General features: G+C 51.3%; 1 protein-coding gene across 2 annotated transcripts in view; it reads right to left on the bottom strand.

Annotated features, from left to right (window-relative positions):
• Positions 1 to 13,050, bottom strand: part of ZCCHC14 (zinc finger CCHC-type containing 14) — a 57,052-nt gene that overhangs the window by 13,999 nt on the left and 30,003 nt on the right. For both annotated transcript variants that reach the window (XR_004819754.1, XM_027618531.2), the window contains exons 3-5: positions 11,286 to 11,359; positions 3,241 to 3,312; positions 355 to 464 (exon numbers count right to left, since the gene is read on the bottom strand). Coding sequence is in view for 1 of the 2 variants with exons in the window: in XM_027618531.2 (XP_027474332.1) it covers positions 355 to 464; positions 3,241 to 3,312; positions 11,286 to 11,359 (256 nt within the window). In the remaining variant the exon portion in view is untranslated. The remainder of the gene's footprint in view (positions 1 to 354; positions 465 to 3,240; positions 3,313 to 11,285; positions 11,360 to 13,050) is intronic.

Raw genomic sequence — 13,050 nt, 5'->3', positions numbered from 1 at the left:
CTTGACCGGGCCCTAGTTTTGTCCTGCAACAGTCTCAACTTTCCACTACGGGACAGAAACAGTAACTGGATTTCATTTCCTCAGACCGTCAACATCACATGAAGTGGTGGCACGTACTGTGAAACTCCTTTACTCATATCCTCAAAATCATGCCTCTGTTACTAACTCCACCAAATTCTCCATTGCTGATGAAAGTCCCAGGGACGACACAGACACCCAGACCACTGGGGTGACCAGGCAGCTCAGGCGTGTACCCACCCTGCTCTGGCCACGCCACACATGGCCACACGGACGGGCCCCACAGGGCCACTGCTGGGGCTGCGTCCCCAGCCTGCAGGTGCGGGGCAGCCTTACCTCAGGTCCGCTTCCAGATCCATGTGGTTTCGCTCTACGTAAAAGGAATCTGGGCCAGCTAAGCAAGGAATGAACTTCTCCAGATTTTCTTCAGGGTACAGCTGGGGTAACTGAAAGAGATGGAAAAGCATTGGACGTCTGTCAAAATTCACCTGACACGGGCCTCTTCCGGTTGAGAGATGGGCAGGCACTAGACGCTGACGCCTGCAGGACACTACAACCCACCTTGCTCTCAGCTCTCTGGGGCTCTACTTCCACTTAGAATGTGGAAAGCCACAAAAAAAACATCACTCCCACCACGACATCAGTAAAAACCTCCATAACCAACACGATCATACCTATCCGTGAGCCCATAGGGAACTCAGTTGCAAGGTCACCACGTGAACTGAATTTCAAGAGGGGCCTGCCCCTCCAAGGAGAGACAAGACACGTGATCCGTCTCTGCTGTGGCAGAACACGAGGAAGAGGTAGCCGCCATGCCAGCCGGCAGAAGAGTCAGAAGATGGACACTTCCCGTGGGCCGAGTGTGGGCCAGACAGTGGTCAGCCAAGAGCCCCAGACACAAGGGGAGTGTGCCCTCCTTCCCAAGCTTGCTTCCACAGGAGACTGGAGGGAGCCTCCGAGGCAGCAGAGGTGGGGGCTGGCTGCCCCTGGGGGCCCGACAGGAACCCTAGGACTTCTCTGGAGCCTTCTCTAAATCCAAAGAGAAAGCCCTAAGCCCCTGGGGGAGGGACAAGACTCTGCTCCTGCTCCCAGAGCCCAGGCAGACTCTCCGTTTCTGGGGATGAGGCAGGAGCACTACTGTCCTGCCTCCGCGGGAGGGGAGGGAGTCCTCCCGGCACCCGGCCCCGAGCAAAGATGCCCTGCTTCTGGGGGAAGGTGCAGGCACAGCCCGCTGGCCCTGAGGAAGGGGCAAAAGCCCTCTTGGGCTGAGGGTACTGTACCAGTACAAAGAGGAGGTCAGCTGCTGCTGGGGAGGAAAGGGGCAGGGGTGCCGAGAAAGCCCCCAAGGGCCATGTGCCTGGGACTGAGTTTGGACCAGCAGCACAGAGAACACCTCACCGCCCCCACAAGTCTGTCACCAGGCAACAAGTAACCGCAGTCTCCCCCGGGGCAGGGGTGGGGGTGGGGCAGGGTGTGTGTCAACAGATCAGGGAGAGCCCCTCCGGGCCACAGACACACAGGACTGCTGAGGGCCACGGGTGAAGCCAGACCACTGAGAGGAACTTCTGACACTTCTCCCCAGGCTCAAGGTGACAACCACCCTCCACCGGAAGAACCTGAAGCCCACGGGGGTACTGGAGGTAACTCTAGCAGCAACAAAACCCAAACCCAGCTCAACTCCTGATCAGACCAAATCGAGGACCCCACTGAGGGCCTGAGAGAAACGGCAGCATGCCCATTTCAGGGCAGATACACTGTTTCCCTCAGTCTCTACATTTTCTAAACATGATGTCTAATATTCAATCAAAAAATTACAAGACACACGAAAAAAAATAGTAAGGGAATGAAAACTATTGTGAAGATAAACATCAGAGCCAAACTCAGAGATAACTAGATGTGGGAACTATTAGGGATTATAAAACAACTATGATTAACATACTGAAAGATTTAGTGAAAAAATGGACAACATGCATGACAACAAATGGGAAATCTCAGCAGAGAGATGGAAACTTTACTAAAAGATGTTGTCAAATGGAAAAGCTAGGAAAAACAAGAAATCAGAACAATAGAAAACCATGGTCCCAGAGATGAAGAACTCGGCACATAAAACAGGCTCAGCAGCAGCCTGGGCAGAGCTGTGGACTGGACGTCCGGGAGCCTGGGAACAGGGCAAGGGAGATCGTGTGACCCGAGACACACAACGAAAAGAGCAAGAAAAACAAAAACGGCACCCAAGAGCTGTGGACAACGTCAAAGGTGCACAGAGTTCAAGTCCAAAGGCAGAGAGAGAGGGGGGCAGAAGAAATATCTGAAGAGATAAGGGGAAAGAATTCTCCCAAAATTAACAAGAGACAATAAACCAGGTATCCAGGAAGGTCAGAGAACACACAGCCAGGTGAACATGAAGCACTGTCAGCACCCAGTGGGGTTAAAGTTTGCGCCAGCGTTAGCGCAGTCCCGAGCAACAGGTGTTCTACAAATGAGAGGCTAGGCACGCAGGAGAGGAAATGTAGCGTTCTCAGGGTCACGGATGAAAATGTGAATTCCAGGGGGGCCGGTAACCCCAGAAAGCGTGGCTGACAGGCCCAGAGGACAGGCGTGAGCAGACAACTTCTGTCCAGGCTTGTCAACAGGATCCATGCACTGCATTTTCTCCTGCAGGGTCACATCCTTTATTTTATAGTGAAAACGTTAAGACTCGCTTTGGAGACACTTTTGATATGTCACACTCCATGAGACAAAGGGGACTAATTAAGATGCTTTGGCTAGCGACAGCGGTTCACTGCAGTGGCCCAGGCCAGTGGACTGCAAACACACTGTAACCATGGAGGTGTGTGTGTGTATGGACACATGTCTATGTAGGCAAAGTGGTATTTAGTTAGTAGTGGAACCTTTTGTTTAGATGACATTTGTTGAAGCAATCAGAAAATGAAGAGGAAAACCCAGTATGTCCAACAGATCGAGCTGGGACTGGACTCTCTCTCAGTCTCTCTGCAGAGTAACCGAAGCAAACACCCTTCAGCCGCCTGTGCAGGTCACAGCGTCCTGCCTCTTCTCATTCTCAACAACTGCAAGGAGCGTGGATCGTGGCATTGAGGACCATGTTTTTATGGTCATGCACGAATTACCTGCTCTGCCAGCTGAAGGAAGCAATCCACTGAAATCACTCTGCAATATTATCGAGAGCCTTTTAATTTTTATAAGAGCCCTTAATCACCTTACCTTTGAAATAAATTCAGTCACTTCAGAGGAAGATTTGGTTACTGATGTTACTGAAGAATCAGACCACAAGACCTTAAAAACAAACAAACAAACAAACCTTAAAAACAGACGCCACGTACGTCCCTCACAACACACCTGTCCAGGGAGTCTTCACGGGCACAGGTGCAGTGAGTGTGCTGAGCCCTAAGTGTGGTGCACCTGCTAAATGGGGTAGTTACACATCCCCCGACTCATGAGAGAAAAGTTCACATAACTCAAGTCCTTTAAGGCTTTGCTTCCTGTTTTATGCAATTATTCAAATATCACCAAATTACTCAAGCATGGAGTCTGAGGCTTGCTCCACAAACTTGTATGCAGTCACTGACAATCACGACTGCTTGTGTGTGCCAGGGCACACCATCCTCAAGGGGACCTCCTTGCTGCTGAAAATGAGACAAGGCCCCCACCCTCAGGAACCTGACAGAACGGGGGCCGGGGCAGTCAGCACCCAGGGAGTGGCTGGGGTGCAGGCTGGGGTGGAAACCTTTTGGAGAGAGCAGCAGGAAGGGCTCTCTGCAAGCAGCCCTACAGCGCTGGGCGTGCCCGAGACCTGAGCACACGGCTGCGTTTCCGCGCTGCGTGTGGCGGGTGGGCGGCCCCGTGTCATCACCGCGTCCCAGGCAGTCCCCCTAGATGACAGCCTGCAGACGTCCTGGGGGAAGGTCTCCTCCCTCCATCCTCCCGCTGCTTCTCCAGTGTTTCCTGACCCCCTGGGGGCACTGAGGACTGGTGGGGGGCGCGCCGCATTCAGACACGGGAGTAGGGCGGGGAAATAGGGAATCCACTGCAGCAAGAGGCGAGCAGGGAGGCGTGAGGCGGGAGGGCCACCAGAAGGGTGAGACCGGGAAGCAGGAACTTGGCCCTCAGATCCAGAAGAAGCCACCAGAGGGCCTCAAGTCACGGAGTAAAACGACCAAAAAGAAAGCGCTGTATTCGCAGCGATGGAGCAGACGGAGCGTGGCAGTTTGGAAGACCCCTCTGCTCCCGCCACCCGTCCGCGCCTTCTGAGAAACAGCCTACTGTGGCTGCCGATGGACCCCACGTCCCCTTTCCTCTGCTGAACCCCACACGCGTCCCTTCTGTCCCCACAGTGGCCGCACCACGAAACAACTACCAAGGTGGCCGTCTCCTTGAGCTCCCGGGAAACACAAGCCAGCGGAGGAAAGGAGATCCTCCCCAATTTTTGAGTTCGGGGCGCCTGGGGCTCACTGATGCAGCAGGTGCTGGTGCTCCTTGAATGAACATGCCTCGCTGCCCAAATGGACCCGCACCAAGTTGCAGACCCCAACCTGCTTTTGTTGGAGACAAATCTCACTGACAGCACTGAACACAAGTTTGGGGCAAGATGCTACCCAAGGAAACCCCAGCAACCATCTAGGATTAAAGGCAGAAACTTTCTGGTCTTTAGATGCTGGACCCCAAGCACTGCTGACATCTTGTGCTGGTCACAGTGCAGCACGTGGTGGAGGATTTTTGTTTTCCCCGTGACTCTTAAACCAAGATCAAAACCCGATTCTCTTCCCGTCCACATCCACATGGCATGAACACATCTTAAAGCCCACAAAAACATGAACTCCAACGCCCAAGCTACACGTGCAGCACAGACATATCATGCTATGTTGAAAGAGACAATCTGCTTCCCCAACAACGATGTGCTTTCAACAGGCACCATCACTACAGGCCGTCAGCTCCCGATGCTTTACTTTTCCTTCCAACCTTCAGTCTAAGCAGACAGAAAGCAAGGGCTCACTCCCGGGATGCCCTCAGCAGCACCACTCTCTGCAGCGGGCACAGGCTTCCTCACACTCACCCTCGGCCTCACCCACCAGGCCAGGCACCTGCACCAGAGGAGGGGACAGGCCCCAGGAGGAGCCTGGACACAGAAGAGCCTCACAGCGCACTACATGCTACACACGTGTCCCGTCAAACCCAAGGCGGCACCAACTGTAAGCTACCCCGTTATGTTACGTACCACCAAGAAAAAGTTGCCAAATAAATGATGGCAGTGTGGTTTCCTGTCACTTGCACCTGTTACACAGCCTCACTAAGCCATACCGTAAAATACCCTAAGCATACACAAAAAGCAAAACATGCACAAAACAGATACTTAGGACTACGTCACACTGCATCTCAGTCCTCTGACTCACTTGTCGGCTCCATCCCCAATGTCCCCGGGTCACCCACAGCAGTCTACTCTGGAGCACGTGGAGCAGAGTGTTCTCTCTGCCCAGGGAGCAGCCCAGCGCAGAGGCCCTGCCCACGGCTCCCGCCGCACCACAGACGTGAGCCGGCGGCCCAGCACCAGAACATCCAGCACCGGCCTCGAAGAGCTCAAGGCAGCCAGGCTGAAACACAGGCCATAGTTTTAAAAAACTAAAAACTATCATTAATATTCTCAGTGATCTAAGAAAAGCACAGCCAAGAACAGGATGCTATGAAAAAAGAATTGTCAGAGAACAAGTATTCTTTGAAATTAAAACCAGGACAGGAGTGAAAAACCCCACTGATGAAGGGGAGAGATGACACAGTCCTCACTCGAGTAGATCGAAATACCAAAAGGAGAGAAAACAGAGAAAAAAAATCAAACAAAGGACCAGGCCAATATGAGGTCCAATATGCAGACAGCTGGAGTTCCAAAGCAAGCAAACAGAGAAACACAGAGCAGAGGAAACCAAAAGGTAAGATTCAGGACAGGGCCCCCAGATTATGGATGTGAGTTTTCAAGTTAAAAGGGCCCACTGAGTGCCAGCACACTGATGAGAACAGACGCACAGCTAAGCATGGGTGAGCGGTGTGCAAACACCCAGGACTGAGGAAACCGTCCAAAGTGCCAGAGCTCAGGACCAGGAGGCAGGAAGTCAGCAGAGCAGCGGATCCCTGAGGAAGAGCAACGCCCAGCCTCCGCCTGTGTTCTCAGTCACACGTCGGGGGCGGGGGGGAGGCAGGTCCAGACATGGAAGGCCCCAGAAGCAGGACCTCCCAAGTGCCCTTTCTAAGAAGCCACCAGACAGAGAGTGATACAAGACCCGAGAACAGGGGATGGCGCCTGTAAGGAGGGAGGGGCCGTGCGGGTGGGGATGAAGGGGAGAGCTGGGGCCCACCAAGGGCTATCGGGTCCACGTGGCAGCAGAACCACAAGGCGCTGGGCCTGAGCACAACGGGGGGACTTTCAGACAATCACAGGACTTTTGGAGTGAAGTCATTTCTAAGAACTTGTCCCTAAGCAAAAAACAAACCAGCAAACACAAAGAGACAACTCGAGGGAAAGCCCTGAGCATGCACCATGTGGCTCCAGGATCAGCAACCCTCACGCAGTCACACGAACATGCACGTCGAAACAAACAGTTTCCTGCTCTCTTGGCAATGTTCGCAGGATTACTGGACTCTCAATTCCGCAAGAACAGCTGATGAAAACAAAAACTAAATTAAAAGAATAGTTGTCAAGACTCATCTTTGCTAATATGACAATAAGATATTCAAAGCAGTTTATTTTGAAATGAAAAAATAAAACTTTCAAGGAAAAGATAGAGCACTAAAGTAAATGCAATGCCTGGGTCCTTCAGAAAGAATGGTTTTGATTAGCACTGTTCCCCAGTTCTTTCTAAGTTGCTGAAATTCTACAGTCTAGGAGGTGCTTCAAGGGTTTGGGACATCCTCTGGTATTTTCCCTCTCTATCCTTCACTTTGATACAGGAAATCATTTTACTAAAAAAAATTTTACTCATTCCAGTTTTTCAACAGTGAATCTGGGAAAACTGGTAACATCTGGACACTCCACATGCGTGTACTTGCACGCTGACTCTGTGTGCAGCCTCTGGCTTCCTGTGCCCTGATGTGGCTCCTCAGGAACCAGTTCGGAGCAGCTCCGACTCCGTAAAAACACAACCAACCCCATGGAAAAGAACAGGAAGCGCAGACTCCTATTTGCAGTACATGTTTACATACTAGAAGCATCTCACTTCAGCTACGTAGGCTTTCCTATAAAAGAAGCCTTTCATTTGTACCCCTGGAAAACACTGATCCATAAAAAGTGAAACTAGAGATAAACAGGACCGAGGAAACGGTGGGCAGAGGCCACCTTGCCCCTCCGGAGCCAGGGAGGCCAGCAGGAGAGAGGTTTCTCTGCGTCTCCCTCTCTGGCCAGCATAGCCGTCCCATCGCGGCCCAGGACGGCCGGCGCTTCTAGAAGGTGCTCGATGGCTCTGGTCCCAGTACGGTAGCTGTTTACTTCCACATACAAGAAACACCTTATTTAAAGGACAATTTATTTAATCTTCATTAGTTAGGGTTCTGTGGACAAAAGGAAAGGCTTAATCCTCAGGTGACCTTTTTTTTTTTTTTTTAAATTGTACCGAGTGCTAAAGGATGATAAGCCACGCCTATCAAAAGGGCATAATGTGCTAAGTCTGGGCATATGTTTACATCCAGGAAACCATCACTCCCATCAATACCACGAACATGTCCATCACCCCCAAACGTTCCCTCCTCCTCTCCTCAGGAAGCCACTGTGTGCCTTCTCTCACTGTAGACAGCTGGTATTTCCTACAATTTTATGTAAATGGGCTCACACCATATATCCTTTGTAGCAAAGGGTCTGTCTTTTTCCACACAGCGTAATTATCTGAGTTTTCTCCACGTTGCTAGTGTTAACAATAGCTCAGTCCTTTCCACTATGGGTGGTCTTCCACAGTGTTTCCAAAACCACCATGGGTTCATCCATTCTCCTGCGGACGGACACTCAGGGTGGTCTGCCATATCAGGCTGGCGTGAACACTCACGTACAAATCTGTTATCAAATGCTTTCCTTTCCCGTGGATTAATACCTAGTGGTAGAACTGATGGGTCATACTTTAGGGAAATGTGTAGCTCTTTATAAAACTGCCAGAGAGCCTTGCAAAGAGGCCATAGCCCTGAGCACATGCTCCGGCTGCTGGGGAGAGTCCCAGCTCTGCTGCGCGCTCGTCTCCAGTTGCAGCTGTGCTGCAGGCACGCAGAGCCACCTCCCTGTGGCTCTAATGGTCATTGCCCTAATGACTGGTGGGGCCGGACATCTGCTCACATGGGATATTCGCCCTCCGAACGTCAGTTCAAATCTTTGGCTCATTTTTTATTGGGGTGCTCTCTTATTGCTGAGTGTTGAGAGTCCTTTATCTATTTGGGATGAAAACTATCTATTGAATATGTAATGTGCAAATATCTCCTAGTCTGCATCCTGTTCAGCCATCTCCTCACCCTCAGGGTGCCTTTCCAGGAGCAAGTTCGACACTCTGATCAAGTCTCTCGTATTCATTTTGTCTTTCACGGATCATGTTCTTGGTGCCGTAGCAAAGAAATCTTTGCCTAGCCACACAGTCTTGTAGGTAGGCTCTCTTCCAGAACTTTTACTGGTTTAGGTTGTACACAGGGCTATGAACAGTTTTGACTTAGTTTTCTATGTGAGGTGAGAGGTTTGGTCAAGGGTTCTGGAGCCATTTGTTGAAATGACTGCCCTTTCTTCACGGGAACTGCTGGCCTGTCAATCGGCCACTGACCTGTGAGTCTAACTCTGGACTCTGTGCTCCGACCTGCTGACCAGCGCCCCATGCTCACGGCGACCCCACGCGCCAGTGTCCCTGTAGTCTAACGGCAAGTCTCCAAGACAGGCAGTGTGCAGCTTCCAACTTTATTCTTCTTCTCAAAACTGTTTGACTACTCTTGTTATTCTTTCCATATACGTTTTAGGGCTAGCTTGTTGATTTCTAAGACAGAAAAATCCTGCTGGAGCTTATTTTTGAGGCTAGTCATTTGCAGTGATAGCAGGTGAGTAGTTAGGTAGGCTCGCCGCTGTCCTCGGGCCGCCTGCCCTGCGCTCTCCTCTCTCCGGAGCGCGGCGCTGGCGGGAGCCCCTGTGCTCACACTCCCGAAGGTGCACAGCCTCCCTTGCGTGACACAAGTCTCCAGCCTGACACGTGAATGACAGCCGGCAGCAGCACCCTACCAGCCCCGCGCAAAACGAGCACATAGCTGAAGCTGTGCAAATGAACAGTGTTTTGGAGTAACAAGGTCAAAAAAAAATTTTTTTTGACGTGGATCCTATCTTTCCTTTGTGCCTCGAGTTACCATTCAACCAGCACCGTTTGGGCTGGGCTGGAAGTCCCTCAGGGCATATCGAGTTAGTACCCCCAAGGGGCGCCTGGGCTGCTCAGTCAGGTAAGCGTCTTGACTCTTGATTTCAGCTGAGGTCATGCTCTCGGGGACTGAGCCCGCGTCGGGCTCCGTGCTGGGCACCAGTCGGCTTGAAGTTCGATCTCTCTCCCTCTGCCCCTCCTCCCACTCATTCACTCTCTCAAGTAAATAAAATCGTAAAAAAAAAAAAAAAATACCCCAAAAGAAAAACTAGTTTGGACTTCCGCATCAGAAAGGAATTCTCACTTTCCTAAACACAAGAATACTTCTGTCAGTTATCACTTCAGGAAAAGTAAGAATCGCAGATAACCAAAGCTTTTGCTTTAAGTCTTAGAACACTCACCCACCGGCGTAGAAACACCTTCAACTACACACCTCACCCTGTGTGACAGCAGCGACACCAGGGACACTCCAGAGTCCAGGGCCGCAAGCTCAGGGCTCCCGGCTCCTCTTGGAGCTGTGCAGCTTGCCTGCAGAGGACTCAGGCCCCCGTGCCCCGTCCTCACCAGCCTGTTGCCTCCCCACTCCTAACAGAACTCCCATCTCCTCCCAAAGGCCACGACAGGCCAAGTGTGTATTTTGCCAAAGCTCACGTCTTCAGAGAGAAGCTGCAGGCAGTCACACCAGCCATAGTCACATCTCACACTGTACAAGCCCAGGCTGTGGGCCCGAGGACGGGCTAAGTGGGGCCCACCCCCCCAGAAAGGCTCAGCCGTGTGGAGGCGGATGATCTCGAGGGGAGGTCCAGCCATGAGACACAGAGCATGGTGGAGGGAAAACAACATGCTCAGGGCTCTAGGGACCTGCTAGGCTCCCACCTCTACGAGGCCTTGAAGATGCTGGGATTCCAAGGTTCTCTGGGTACTGAAACCTGGGTGCTGGTCACAAGTTTCAACAGCCTCCAAAACCTTAGGTGAGTCTTTCCCGAACATTCTGAAGACAAATGCGTAGCCAAACAAGGGATTCTCACAATGTAGTACACCCTCTGAATCAAATGAAGATGTTACCCTTTTAGTGGTGAGACTATTTAAAGTATTTCGATGCATCTATACCCTCTGAAAAGTTAGTGAACCACACACAGCATCAGAGCATACAAACTAGATACGAACGAGAAGCTTTTATTCCTGAGAATACTCCCTAGTAATCAGTGTTCAGGCACAGGGTCAAAGGAGAACCTCACACAACATGACAGCCAAGTAACAGAACCCTGGGGATATGGCCAGCCAGAACACATTTCCCAGCCTCCTCTGCAGCTAAGCAGGACCAAGAAACTAAGTTTGAGTCAACAAAACATAAGTGGAAATGTCTAGTGGCCGCTTTCAGAATTTTCCTTAAAAGAGAGAGAGAAGTAAAGTTTTCCCTCCTCTTCATCCTATGTCTTGCTACCTGGAATGAAAACGTGAGGACTAGCGCCCTGGCTACTACCCTGGACCATGAGGCTGAGGGCGCACACCCCAGGGATATCAAGGCAGTCAACTGGGGGGAGCCCAGGCCCCGAAGGACCTCATGGGGCACAGCTCCCAGCACACTGTGAGGCCACTGGGCCACAGTTCCTGCGGGCCTCCAATCCTAATATGCAGTGTGTCTCAATTTTCACACGGTGTCCCTGTGTCAGCCAACTTTGGTGACCAAGCAGCAGTAGCCGAGCACGCCAGTCTAGACAACGCTCAGCACACAGGCTCTCAGGAGACTGCCCGCCCGTGGCCCAGGCCCGGCTTTCTGCCTCCCACAGCATTGGTACAGCCCATCTTCCATTTAGATCAAGCTAAGTATCTACGCATGGCAAATGTTTCCTTCCTACCCCTTAGGGGAGAAAAGGGAAAAAAAACTTGGCATCTTACCTCAAAGGAACATTCAACATTTCTTTCACTTTTTTTGTGAGATAATCCCTTCAGGTCTATCTTTTCAACACTCACTGTAAAAGCAAAAAACAACAACAACAACAAACAAAATTATAAAAATGAAATAAAACCTTGGGGCACATATTAGTTAGCATTTGATATTTTAGCAATTTTCAAAACGAGGCTTTGGACGCCAGCGCCGCGTGCTCTCCTCTGCTGAGTGCTCGCCTGGGAGGAAGGGCTGAAGAGGAAAGCAGAACGCTGTCACACTCGGGAATAGAGGGGAATTTAAAAAGCGGAACAGAAAAAAAAAAAAGGCCAAACATGAAAACAAATCATAGAAAAGGAAGAGAACGGTCCTTGGAAAGAGAACAGGAGTTGATGGGAATGCACAAGGGTACAGACCCCAATTATGAGGGCAGATGCGGTAGGATCTGCTCCGACTTCGGAAAAATTCCACATTGTCAGCTGTGACGGTGTCACGGTCCTGTGACAGGGCCCGGCTGGCGGAAGGCTCCTAGTGCTGCCTCTGACGAGCAGAACGGGGAGTCCGGGGCTGCAGCGGCCCAGCCCCAGCGCCGCAGGGGACAAAGCACGGCCCCGCCCCCGCGCGGCCGTCCCACTCTGCCCTCGAACTCACAGGGCTGCATCCTGTGTCTCCTCAGAACCAAAAGGGTACAGTTAAGTTCTTACGCACAAACTAGTTTGAAAATGCAAGTATCTGGAGCACAAACATTTGCTCAAGATAAAACAGCCACTTACAAACGTGATGCAGGTTCCAAACTCCCAAACCACACGGAGGTGTGCACGTCCTATTTCCAATTCAAATGAGAATGTTTCTCAAGTGCTAACGGGATGGATTCCTGGAGTGTCTATGTTGTCTGCAGACATGGACAATCTAGTCACCCCCCTATGCAGTGAACAAGTAGAGTCCACGACAGACGAGGGGCTTCAGTGCGTGTTACACACGTCTTCCTCCATGTCAGTTTTCATGGTCCCAGAGAGCCCATGGCCATGGACTACGGGGACTTCCACAGACCTTTCAAACCTAACTGTCCAAGGGGAAACACTTAACAGAACCTCTGAAACTATTAAGCTCCATGTCCTGCAGACGCCCAGTATCCTGGCCTGCCACACCGGCATCTCCCAAGGTCTTCTCCAAGAACACCGGTGCTCTAAGATGTTCAAGGGCACCCGCAGAAAGCTTCACGGTCAAAAAGCTCAGAGGAAAAAATCTAAGACTTTCTGGTAGACTGTCTTGTACATTAGAATATTAAAGGCTCTGAGCAGTCCTGAAATGAACAAATCTATTCTTATTAACAATTCCCCAGTTTGGGGGGCTACAGAACTCTTTCTTCCCCTCCCGTGTACAGGTCTCCCAGAGAACAACAAACCACTCTGTGCAACGTGCTTCGGGAAAGGTTCTAACCTTGCAACGCCCAACACCGCAGCAACTAACCACATGTGACTATTTACATTTGTATTAATTACAACCGAACAGAATCAAAAATCCACTTCTTTGGTTGCAGTAATCCCATCCTAAGTGCTCCACAGCCAGGTGGGGCTAGTGGCTGCCATGCTGTGCAGTACACAGAACATTCGGTCATCACAGAGACTTCCACTGGACAGCACGGGTCTAAGCGGGGCTGGCCAACTGGAGGCTGCCCTGGGCCTGCTTGTGTAAACAGCTTCGTTGGCATGCAGCCACGCCTTTTGTTTACATACTGTCAGTGGCTGCCCTCCACCCCACGACAGCAGAGCCCAG

The sequence above is a fragment of the Zalophus californianus genome, chromosome 17 (assembly GCF_009762305.2).
Source record: "Zalophus californianus isolate mZalCal1 chromosome 17, mZalCal1.pri.v2, whole genome shotgun sequence".
In the NCBI taxonomy this organism is placed as follows: Eukaryota; Metazoa; Chordata; class Mammalia; order Carnivora; family Otariidae; genus Zalophus; species Zalophus californianus.
This window is presented reverse-complemented; position numbering and strand designations above follow the sequence as displayed.